Source organism: Anolis sagrei, chromosome 4, assembly GCF_037176765.1.
Source record: "Anolis sagrei isolate rAnoSag1 chromosome 4, rAnoSag1.mat, whole genome shotgun sequence".
In the NCBI taxonomy this organism is placed as follows: domain Eukaryota; kingdom Metazoa; phylum Chordata; class Lepidosauria; order Squamata; family Dactyloidae; genus Anolis; species Anolis sagrei.
In genome coordinates this window covers 222,827,735-222,840,770 of record NC_090024.1, presented here as the reverse complement: position 1 = coordinate 222,840,770, position 13,036 = coordinate 222,827,735, and the positions used below count along the sequence as shown (strand labels likewise).

The 13,036-nt window shown below is 35.9% G+C and overlaps 1 protein-coding gene across 9 annotated transcripts in view; it reads left to right on the top strand.

Moving 5' to 3' along the window:
* ADNP (activity dependent neuroprotector homeobox) overlaps window positions 1–13,036 on the top strand; it is a 41,010-nt gene that overhangs the window by 23,736 nt on the left and 4,238 nt on the right. For 3 of the 9 annotated variants that reach the window (XM_067468196.1, XM_067468193.1, XM_067468192.1), the window contains 4 exons: window positions 3,262–3,407; window positions 4,137–4,248; window positions 9,867–9,979; window positions 11,346–11,438. In XM_067468196.1, coding sequence (XP_067324297.1) covers window positions 4,143–4,248; window positions 9,867–9,979; window positions 11,346–11,438 — 312 coding nt within the window. In that variant the 5' untranslated portion in view covers window positions 3,262–3,407; window positions 4,137–4,142. The remainder of the gene's footprint in view (window positions 1–3,261; window positions 3,408–4,136; window positions 4,249–9,866; window positions 9,980–11,345; window positions 11,439–13,036) is intronic. The other 6 variants (XM_060772111.2, XM_067468195.1, XM_067468194.1 and 3 more) reach the window with 2 other exon arrangements.

The following is a 13,036-nucleotide window of genomic DNA, read 5'->3' as shown; positions in this document are numbered from 1 at the left end:
AGGAAGAAACTGGAAAAACTTCCTCTGAATCTTCCTTGCTTGAGAAGACATTATGAAATTAATGGGATTCCAATAATTTGACAGGTGACTTGAAAGCACACACACATATATATAGTCACTTTATTAGCAAAATGCTATTAACTAATAGGAAGAAATTCATTTTTCATACCTATTTACTGCCCAACTGTATGCATGGCATAACTTAGTGCCCAGCTTTATTCATTGAGTGCTAATCCCAAATAAAATATATTTAGAGATTGCAACCTCAGAGAGAAAGTGACCTCACAAGCTAGGAGAAATGTTAGAATGAAATACACACGACAAAACAGCATTGATTTCCATATAGTAGAGTACTTTTATGATGCTAAAAAAGAGTCAATGCTAAATTAATTTGAGGTTTACTGATGTATTATTGCTGATTTTACAGCAGTATATACATTTTTCCAGTTAGCAGGTCCACTGCCATAAGTTAGTTCCTTGGCTTCATTTTCTCCTTTAGTCAATGAAAGTTGGAAAGCTGTTGATATGTGTACATTTATATATTGACAGTATTTTTCATTTGTATTTCCCCTTTTTACTCATGCTTTTGTGTGTCGATACATTCTCTTGCTTCTTTAGCATCAGAGACACACCTCTATTTCCATTTTTTTCTCTTTTCCATTCATCCTATTTGATTCAAAAATAAAAAAATCAATAGTACTACCTCTGTGCCATTTTCTACTAAAAGACTTGCTGAAGAGGATTTATCTAGTATATGTTAGTAACTGCTATGCCGTCTTTTAATGGTAAAGCTAACTTTTTTTACCAGCAGCCCCATCTGTTCCATGGCTTTGTATGCAACATTAAAGTGTGTGTGTATGCATGGAAAATCACTAAAATTAGCCATCTACCCACTTATATTTGGGAAAACTTAATATGCTCTGTTTAAAAAACATAGAGAACAGGCCAAGGAGAAAATGATTACTTATAAACAGCTTGAAAAGAGCAGTATAAAAATTAGTTATACTATCTTGGAAGTCATCTTATCACAAATCAGCATAGTTTTTTGGTTCCCATTTTAAATGTATTGATTCCTATTTATAGGAATATTATACACAAACAGTTTAGAGTATATTCATTGAGACTTCGGGGCTATATTGCTCCTTCTGATTCTCTCAGTATGAAGGCGAAGAAAAACAGAAAGATATAGTCAGACACTTTCTGCTGTAGCTGTGTCCAAATAACAGCAGCCGATAAACATTGCACATGACATGAGTCCTAATGCAGTAAATCAAGATAGAAGATGGCCACAAGTTTGATGTGTGCATCTCACAACAAATAAATAAAATAAACACTAGTGCTTAGAGGTAAGCTTCCCTCTGTCTGCTCCCCTGAAATTCAGAGTAAAGCAGAAACAGAGAAATGTTTCTTCTTGCATTCCTAACAAAGTGAAGCTATAGTACAAGAACTGTAGTGCAAAACTAAAATTAAGGTGGCAGCAGCTTAGCAATCCATACGGGCCAGACACTAGCCTGGGCCATAAGTCACTGTTGCCTCTGTGGGTTTCTGATAAGTCAATTATTGCAAACAATCCTTTAACTGGACCTGTCAGTCTTCCGTTCCACCTCCTGTTCTGTTTCCTTTCATGTTTCTTAAATGGCAAAAGATTTGAAGAAACTATTGTGCCTTTAAGGGGCAGCATCTCTGTGCCTAACAGTCTTTTTCGAGGTACTTAACCTTCAGAATTTTGTAAAGACAAAACTAAGTGATCAGTGAAGCTAAGAGTTAATGCCAATTTATGGATTGGTGTGGTATTATCAGCTTCATTTATACTGCACCTTTTTGCAAAAAAACAAAAATACTGACTGCATTTTTAAACATATAATGAGATTGTCAAAATGTTATTTTCAAAAAAGTAGTACCCCTTTTTAAAAGCTCCTTCTTTGAAAACATTTAGTTCTCAAAAACCTATTGCTTACCAGTTGAAGAGCAAGGAAAGGGGGGCATTTTAGCCTCCCCAAGAAAGGAAGTTCTAGATTTTGGCAGCTGCTGTTGAAAATACCTATTTTTGCTTCCCCAGTTAGTAGTGCTGGTAAAGGTATTGGGGGTGAAAAAAAGGATTGTCCTAGGATCTCGGGACCTAGGTAGGGTCCTATGGGGAGATGAGTATCTATTTGATTGCCTGAACCTAATCTTTATACATCATAACCAGCAAACTGTGCCCAAAACAGACCAACAGTCCATGAAGCTGTTTATAGTAAAGGAATTATATGGCCCTTGTAACAAGTACTGAAGCAGGTAGGAATAGCTTTGCATGGGTTTTGGGGAAGGCACTGTCCTATTAGCTTTAATGGAACAGCATTCTGTAAGACCTAAGAAGCTGATCCCAATGGCCAAAGGAGGGTGAGATTTTGTTTTAATTGATTGAAACGAGAATGATTATAACTACTTGCTACACAGTTATCAGTCAATGCAACATAATTAAACTTGGCTTTTCCTTTTGCTGATTTGATCAGATCATCTTTGTTTGTGTGTGTGTGCAAATCCATAAACATTTTTGGTTTTGTTTTATACACCTTTGCACTCAGTACCTCATTTCATGTATGTGTGAAAAAGAGCAGTAGCCCATTATTTCAAGGTACCTTAATTATGAAAATAGATATTTCTGAGATCTTCTAGCATCAAGAGCCTATAGTGTATTGGTTAATGCAAAGAACACTACAAATTGGGAGGAACTGCTTTGCCAGTTCATTTGTTAGTCTAGCCCAATAATGCTGCGTTGAATGCAAATTATCCAGTGTTGTTATTCTGCCTCTGTTACCTGTAACTCTGTAATTAGAGAATCTAGGGATTAGCCTCGGTACTTGTGCATCTAAAAATTTGCTGTATTACTGAGCCACAGCTAAGTACAAGAAGCTTGAAGAAAAATTGCCACTTTCCTTGATAGAAATGAATATATGAAGCTGGCTTTTAATGATTCCATCTAGGTCAATGTAGGTCTCCAAAATCTAAGCCTAAGGCTTTCCTTAACCCTGCTACTTAAAGTTCTATGTAGTAGGTGCTATACAGAGCTTTGAGGCAAATTTGTTCAAAGTGAAATTTGTCCCCTTGGATTTTGGAACACTTTGAATCCAGGAAACATAAATTCATCTTTCTGTAATGCATTTTGTATTTTAGCATTAATGGTCTCACTTCAACATTATTTTAGCCTTTTCTTTTATTGAAATATGTAAACGTGTAAGTCATGACTGTGAGTCAGTCTGATATTGTCTTCTCCTGCAGTGTGGAGGACACCTGAAGAAAGAGCCTCAAGAACGGGAGGCTTGAGACACAGCGAGAAGTCACATAGAGGCTAAACCTCTGTGTGGCTCTATAATAGTTTCATCAGGGAGAACTTTCCAGAGATCTGCTTTGCACTAAGAAAAGAGGTGACTAAATTCTAGAGAACAATAATACTGTGTCAATTGGGCACATTCTTAAAACTTCTTTGTGATTAAATGTCTTGTTCACATTTTCATTTGCCTCAATCCTGTCCATCCAACCATTTATCATTCTTCCTTCTGACTGTTCCTGCTTTCTGTCATTTCTGTTCCTCTGTCCCATTCTCTTCCCTTTTCCCCTTTATGCTTTCTTATTTCTCCAGATTGCTCACTTATAATTTCTTTTCTATAAGGTTTCCTGTAGGCATGCCTGCACCAAAATTACTTTTTACATATAAAATTGGCAATATGCTTGGTAATCACAGTCCTCATATTCAGTGAAGATAAGATTTCTCCAGTTTTAAAAATTAACGCCACAATGAACAGACACTGGATTTTAAAAATCATTTTTTTAGGAAGCACTGAGAATGACATAGTTTTGATTCAGGGGCTGTTATCTGTGTATTCATGCATGTGCAGTAACACATTCTTCTCAAAATCATAAGGTTTCTTGGTGAGAGCAGATACCAAAATGTAATATCTTTTTGCATTTAAAAATCAGATTTTTAAACAGAAGGCAGCCTAATCTTTCATGTATATCATCAGCTCATCTTTGGTATAATGGGTCTCAAATCTTAGGCTTTTTCTCGTGTCTTCTGATAGCAACCTCCTTTTCCTGGATGTCATTTAGAATTTTTTGATGGCAGACCAACATTTTATTCTGATTCATCACTGCAGGCATTAATGGTACTTCCTACCAGAAGTCATATGCTAAAGGAATTTAGCAGAAGAGGAGCTTGCAGGACTAGAAAGGCTCGTGGAGGTCATTGTCTTCAACAGCGACAAAGGGGTATGTGTCTGGTTGCTTATACATCTGGTCTAAAGGATGGTACCTCTTCAGATGGATACCTGGCAAGGCAGAGAGATAATAAGCACTTTAGGATAGTAAATGATTATATTTTATTTCTAAAAGAATTCAAGGGGAAATGTACTGAATATATGATGCTTGAATGAAAGCCTTTGGTCTTTTGTTCATACAGTTCCAGAACAAAGTTCCACCTAGAGCAGCTCATTGTCTCCAACCTTCTGTATCTCTGAGTTCCAGTCTTTGAGATGCTGGGAGACATTTCTTTACTCCATATCATATTTTTCCATCTCAGTGGCTGTTAGTTCAGTTCCTTCTCTCACCCATCCCATTAGTGTTAATATGTCACTAATCCTGAAGAAGTTGATACTGTTTCTCCAGTTTGAAGGAAATGGAACCTACAGTACTTTAAACTGAATGAAGCATTTACTAAAATCCACTTCATGCTACTTGTGAATATGTATGGGTCATTTCCTCCTGACACCAGCATTTTAAGGTGTGATACTGATGCAAGCATTTTGTCTCTGAAGCACAACATTTAATTACTTATTTTTAATGTATTGTATTGTGGTAGTTTTAGTTTAAACTACAGAAGTAATCAGAAACATTTAAATTCTGGGCACCATTCAAAGTACTGGCCATGACCTACAAATCCCTATATGGATTAGATCCAAATTATCTGAAAGATTGTCTCTCCCTATATGAACCTGACAAGAATCCTAAGGATCTACAAGGGAGAGCTTTCTCTCTGTCTCACAACCATCGCAGTCTTGCTTGGTGAGAATGGGGGCAGGGTGGGGGTTGGCTTTTCAATAAGAGGCTGGCCTGGTTGTTTTTGCTGGCAGGCAAAGACATTTTTGTTTAAGCAGGCTATAAATATTGGGGAATGTACTTTGTTTTGTAATTTTTTTATGTTTTCTGGATTATTCCATGCTGCGTGGTGTTCTAAAGTTGTATTCCTGGGTTTTAACTGACTTCTTTTGTGAGCTACTTCTTTTGGGGAAAGGTGGCATATAAATGACATAAATGTCACCACACACCAGAAATTCTTGCTATATAGAATTCTTATTTCATTTATAATGGAAAGCCTTATATATGAAATGGGAGGTATTTGTATTGTATGGGAATTTGCTGCTTAAGAAATGGAAGCTTTGAAGAAAATCTGGGTAGTCAGATTCCTAAACTTCTTATGACTAGTGTCACAGTAACAATTTAGCTGTTAATACAAACATTTACCAGACCATAACATATTGTGGAGATGCCATTAACACCAATAGCACATTAATGGTGTTTTATTTGTATTTATAGTTTTTAAAACTATATCCTAAGCACCTTATTTCCATGGTTACTGAATAATTTTTATACCACAAAATATGATTGGTAAATATCACATAAAACATTTCTTTAGTTGATTCCTTTGATAATATCAGACACTATTCATATGTCTTCTTGAGAGACGTAGTTTCTTAATTGATGTTGTATGTTATAGGACTATATTTTCATAGTCTATTTGAGCCACTGTATATTACAAACCTAATTCAGAATGTTTGATTCTGTTGTAGTATAGTGAGAAATACTTTGCGTTGCACTTCCTAAAATCAAGTTTGTTTTCTATTTAGTGCACAAAACAATGCATTTGATACTTTGGCAATACTCTGAGTACTATTTTATATATGGAAACATTTCTGCCATGTGTATTTGCCTGCATATTGATCCTTAGGAATTATTCACACACTCCTAAAAAAAAAGAATAATTTTTAATATCAGAAACACCCTCAGCTCTACAAAAATATTAGATAGAATCAGAGGCTCAGAAAGAAAATTGATCACTGGAACTAGCTATTGTTGACAAGCAAACAGTGCACTCTACTGAGTTGTTTGGGAAGAGAAGTCTTAATAGCAATTAAGACAACAGTGCCTGCATTAATTCTGCTTAGCAAACAGGCTTGAGCCACCTGCTTTCAGAAATAGTAGAACTTCCTTACTTGAATCCCACTAATTATGTAGATGCAGTAAAGGAAATTATTGTTTGCAAACTAGCATAAAACCTTTCCTATTTGTCTCTGGCAACATGACCTGCAGCTGTGAACATAAAATTAAAGGACAATATTTAAGAAAAAATCTTTAAGAAATTAACACAAGCAAGCACATACTTGATAGAAAGTTTTTCTTATGTACCCACATTATTTATTTTGTAATTATGTGCATAAACTGTCTGATTTAATATTTTTAAATGAAGGCATTTCATAGAGAGAATAGTTCATGGAGGATTATGTAGAAATGTGACCAGTTAGTAAGGATTAGCTGTGTGCTACACTAGTGCAGTATAGTGATGGCATGCCGAAGAGCTCATGCAGTATAATTTCTGAAGTATTATTTCTTTTTATAGGAAACTTTTGAAAATACACATTTTCTTGAGTAAGATTAATGTAACATTTTTAATGTTTTGTTATTGCTTATGTTTTAATTTGCTTTAAATTGTATTGTTATTGTTTTGCTGCTGTTGTGTTGAGGCCTTGGCCTTTGTAAGCCGCATCGAGTCCTGCGAGAGATGCTAGCTGGGTACAAATAAAGTTTAATAATAATAAAATAATAATAATAATAATTGTGATTATATGTTGATCATTGATGAAGAGCACTATTTCGGTTACAAGGCATTTGAAATACTGGTCTTTTTCTTGTCATCTCCAGCTGAACATTTTTTTTTAGCAACATTACATTGATAGGATAGTGAAGGAAGGCTGGAGAAACACAGACATTATGTTTCAGGTTGTAGCTGTGTATTTGCAGTAAACAATGCCAGAAATTTTGAGTTGAAAAAGAATGGTATTCTACCCCAAACAATCTTATTGTAGTTATATGAGTCTGCCTGATACAGACAAAGTAAATAGTAGCTTCTTTAAAAAATTACCAGAACCTGCATAGACAGTGAAAGAGAAGAAGGGGGAGATCATGTTAAAAACATAAATTTATAAATTTGGACACCAAAATAGAAATTATTTGAAAAGTGGGAGTTGACAAAAGAAAAACGCATCGCAATGTGAATTTGGAAAAGAAGGTTTCAAGTGATTTAAAGTTTTCAGTAATAGTTTTAAAGAGCTATTTGTGTTCAAAGGGTAGCGGGTATATTATGGAACTAGGATGAGAAATCCAGAAAGGTGTAATTACTGTATGTTCATTTCATGTTGCAGCATTCTTAAAAGTTTCTATAAACTGTAATGATTCGAACTTCGAATTTTAGCAAACAGTAGTTTTCTTTTTCAAAACATTGTCCTGGAATGTTGCTTGATTAGGATTTTTTTCTGTATGTAAGCCGTGAATATTTCTGTAAACTATTTGAATTTGTTAGGCACATTAACCAGGTTTTCCATTTTGTTGCAAAATAACAATAATAATAATGCATTATTTCTGTCTTGCCCTATCTCCTAAAAGGGACTCATGGCGGTTTACAGCAAAAACTAGCAAACATTCAATGCCAAAGAAAAACAAAACAACACATTAAATCAAGGTCAATCAAATAAACAACATCAAATTATATTTATAAAACAAATCCATAACACTATTGCGTTCATAGCATCATAGAAGTAATGTACCTTTTTAGGGAATGAGAACCAGCTCTTGAGTCTTTCGTTTTAAATGCAAATCATGCGAAGAAAAATGTTCGAAATATAGCATGTTTTGTATCTGTGGTATTGCACTTAAACAGTAATGAAAACCAACCAGCCTTCTTCCCACTTTGAAGATGCAAATGTGACAAGAGATTGTCCTGATAGTTGGACAGGACTAAACAACATTCTCTGCCACCTTTGCATCTCAATGTTGGAGAGCAACTCCATATTTAGATTCCTTAGCAATGAATAGGATCAGGATGAAGAACAAAACCAGTTATCATTTCTCTTCTTGAAGCTTAAAAAGTGAGTGAGAGAAAGTTAGTATTCTGCTACTTGAAGATGTTTATGTTGCATTGAAAGATTTGGGGTTCTTTTTTTCCACTTTACTTTCCCTTGGGCCAAATAATTCCCTCTCCAGCTGTCCTCCTAGCACAGGCTAAGACAGTGTGGTATTGACTGTGGAGAAGGTATTTGAAGTACTTTACTTCTTTTCTGGCACTATTTTGCCAAAATTTCCCTTTCCCAGAAAGTTCGTGGATTTTGCCATGGAGTTCAGAGTGTTCCAGATAGCGGTTCTCTGAGGAAAGGGGGTACTTGCCAGATAAAGGCTTGACAACTAGCCAGCCCTCCACTTTTTTCTTTTTTCATGTGTGCGAATGTGAAGTGTTGCCTTTGCAGCTGCCATGTGAACATTCACATTGTGACTCCATCCTCAGGAGTTATGTACACTTTGAATCACTGTTCTGCTAGGTATCTCCTTTCCTTTACCCAGGGAAACAGACATAAGAGGAGAGGCTAGACCATCTGTCATTTCATTTACCCCATAGATCTGGATCCTTTTCCTAAATTCTATGAATCCCTATTCATAGGAAAATGTGGCACACACGAAGAGGAAGAGAAACTAGTTCTGCCAGATAAGTGTTGATGTGGGTGTGGATTGAGCTGGTTCCTCCTCTTTATCATGTTTGCTGCAAGTCTGTTTTACACAATATCTCCATTCTATTCCTGGATAAAATACAGATTTGTGGTACACAGGTAAGAGGAGCCAGACCTATACCACTTCACTTGCCTCACTGATCCGTCTCATCTTCCCTTTCCTGTGATATGCTCCATCTCTGCAAAATAAGAGGAATACCTGGGGGAAGGGGGAAACGACAGGAACAGGAGGCACGCAGGAAGAGGAGTAGGAACTAGATCCACCAATAAACAATGGTGCAGGCAGGGCTGGTTCCTCTTTTTCATCATGTTTGCCATGAGTCTGTTATTCCCCGGTGTCTTTCTTTCCCCAGATGTAACAGAGATTTGTGGCATGCATGTAAAAGGAAGAGCTAGCCCCGTGCTGCTTCCCTTTCCCCTTGGATCCAGCTCTCTTCCTTCATACCACAAATCTCTGTTCCATCTGTGGAAAGGAAAGGAGTACTAAGGGAACACACGTCATACAGAAGGAGAAAGAAGAACCAGATCCACCAGGGCTGTTTCCTCCTTCTCTTCTGGTTTGCCATGTGTTGGTGGTCCCCTCAGTATCCCCATTTCTTGTCTGGATTAGAGAGTTGCACCACACACAAAGTTGAAAAGCAGCAGTTTTTTCAGGATAAGTGAACTGCCCCCCCCCCTCCCAAAGATACTCATGATTTTTCCTCTTTTGCAGGGGAGTTGTATCTCTAACCCTTGTGAAAGTAGTTCAGAGCAGAGATTTCCAAACTGTCATGATACATCAGTGTTGTGGCTGCGGCCTTTGTGTTGTAGGAACATAACATAAAACCTCTGAGTCTTTGTGAAAAAGCAATAAATCATATATTTGTTTAAAAAATCCAAATGAAAGGTTTTCATGAGATATGTTGTGTCCCCATACATTTTGTTGTTACAGATTACATATGTGTCCATATCTCTAAATGGATAAGATGACCTTCCTTCTTTTAAGTTAAAAATGTAATTCTAAAGTTAAACAGACCATCGATTTTCACCTAATACTTTCTCTTTCTGCCCTAGCAGAAACTATGTTCCAACTTCCTGTCAACAACCTTGGCAGTTTAAGAAAAGCACGGAAAACTGTGAAAAAGATACTAAGTGACATTGGTTTGGAATACTGTAAAGAGCATATAGAAGTAAGTATGATTGTTTATTGAACTTTTTGGCTAATTATATTGAGGGATTTTACTTTCACTGGGGATATATTTCATTTGAACTGTTGGTAGATTTACAGGCAATCTATTTGGTACAGTAACATTAGTGACAGTCATACAAGGCCTTAATCCCACTGAGTTTAATTTACAAATTTTGACTGAACTTTGTTGCTGTCCAAAAACCAGTCAAAATTATATAGATTAACTTACATATCTGTAACATGTAGCTACGATCCATTTTCCAATGCAGTCTCTTCAAACCCACCCTTTCAGCGCGGGAATGCCAATCAAGAAGGCCACAGCTGTGTCAGTTGAGAGTGGAGGAAGCAAAAAAGATGTGTCTAGCTATATTTAAGTTTTCCTATACTATGTAGTTGTGGGAGCCTTTTCGTAATTTGGGAATAATCCTAATAATACCCACATTTTATATATGGTTGTATTGTGCATGGAAACAAAAATATAATCTTGGAAGGCTTTAGAGCTCCAGCCAGATAGTTGGCAATTGTGCCCCTGTCCATTGGTGCGGAGCTTTCTGCCCACAGTGAAAACACGTTTCCACTCCTTTTACTTGACTACAGTAGTATCTTATAAATAACAAGCCTACCTTTTAACATTTTTTTATTTTTCATTTTTTGTCACCTAGATCATACCTCACTTACTAACAGTATGATCACCTCGCCACATTTGCTGTTTTGACATAGACAGATTTGATCATTTGCAGATTTGCCATTTTCTTGTCCTGGCCAATATCCTTCCACTTTCCAGGACAGAAGCAGCAGTCAACTGAGGTTCTTTAGCCCACAGATAGGAATTTAGTCTGAGTTAATGCCCTGAGTTAATGTGGTGCAGCTGGGCACCACACACACCCTTGGTTTGAAAGAAGCACACACTTCTCTATTGTCTCACCTTGACAGTGAAGCTAACAGACAGCTGAGAGCGAGCAGAGTGGGCTTTGCTTCTTTTAGATTCTTTCAATATGGACTAAGCTCCTACAGAACACTGGGAGCCTTACTTCATTCCAAGAGGGGCAGGGTGATTGCCACCATCCTCCAGCTTCTGGAGGCAGGCAGAAGTGGAAAACCACCTTCCTGAAACCAGGGAGCACTTGGGATTCTTGCCTCCCATCTCCACTACATTCATTTTTTCCCCACTTTCGTAAGGGTATTGTGCTTCTAACTGCTTTGAATATGAAGTGTGCATTTTTGTTACGTTGTGTGGAGCACCATTTCTGAATCACTGTACTATCAATTGTTGGTTGGATTTTTAGAAACTTACAAAATTAAAAGTCAATCATCCTCTGGTATATTATTTTAACTTGGGCTTTTGCAAATCTTTTCTACCTTCACAGGATTTTAAACAGTTTGAACCCAATGACTTCTATTTGAAAAACACTACATGGGAGGATGTTGGATTATGGGACCCTTCACTTACAAAAAATCAGGTTAGTAATAATGTTGCTTAACATTGATTTTTTACAGTTGCTGTTAAGTTACATTCCATGCTCGGCCTGTATACACTAATAGTTGTGACTAATTTCAGTAGGATGTATTTCAATAAAATATGCATAAGACTAGAGCTTGGCTTTGAGATTAGGTGAAGAAGGAGAACATGTTGTAGCCAATGGGAATACACACTTCATTTGTTTTACAGTGCCCTCTAACTTAAGAAAAAAGTTAAATATATTTTTAAAATGTAACAAAATGTGCAAACTTTGGGATTCTTGTAAAATTTCTTTCATCATTCCATCTTGATAGAAAATAATAGTGCACAGTGCTATTATTTATTTAAAATACTTTTGAATTTTCTCCCAACCCACAATCACTCTCAAAGAACTAAACAAATAACTATTTGAGAAACAAAGTTAAAATATTTTTTGAAACACATTAGACTACTACTTTAAATCTTCAGAAGCAATTAGGTTTATACACTCATTCACTACAGCTTTCAGCAGTTTGATCCTGTTGTGTACCAGATCTGAGATTAAAATTATTGGTGAGGCACAGATTTTATCCTCTGTTCAAGACAGATGGGATTAGATAGTTCAAGACTCAACATTTCTGATACTTGTAATAGTTAACTATGGATTCCAACTAGGTATGAAGGGTTATTGTTCAGGTTTATATTATTTGATTTTCTGGGAACAAATAATCCAGATATAAGAAGAATGCTTCCCAAAAATTTCCTGCTACTATCATGGAAACAGCCAACTTGGATTATTTTTGTTAGCCAAATATTCATAATTTACTACATAATGTGTATGAGAGAGGAAATGATTGATTATCCCTTTAGTATTTGAAGACTTTAATTCAACTTTCACAGCTGCAAGTAACACAATTCTTTTCCATGTTTATCTTCAAATTATTTTGAAGAGAAATCCATTTTTTAAAATTTTTGAGAAGGTAGTAGAAAAAGCCACACAGTGTGTTTTTTGAGTTATGGTAGTACTTGACCCATGTCCTGATTATTTTATTCTGGTTAGCAAAGGATGAGTTTCTTTTGTATTAAATACTCAAGTCATGAAGCATCTTGAGACATTTGCCAGTTTATTTGGATTACCAGGTCTGCTTTTGGACTTGTAAGCTTACAGTGTTTGTGTTTATTTAATATATTTATAAATCCCCCATCTTAAGACATGCTTAAGCGGATATGCAAATATGTAACTTAACACTGTAAGCCTTTTTAGGACATAAAATAGCCTTCTTTCTTATTTTAACATTACTTAAATGACTACCTATAAACCATAATATAATTTCGTTTTGTTTGATTTTAAAACTAGGGCTAGCTAGGATTTGCTACAAAGCAAAAATGAAATTCAGAACATTGCAGAATACTTTTGTAAAAGGTCTTAATAATGGACACTGCTGTCAACTATTTAAACCTCATTTTTAAAGGTCTTGATAGCATTCATCACACAAGTCAAATAATATTTTCTTGGATAAGAAGCAGTAATACAAAACCGATTCTTTCAACTTAAAAAACCCCATTAAATTGATGTCATTTCTATAAATATTGAAATTTTATTCATTGAATGTTGATGAT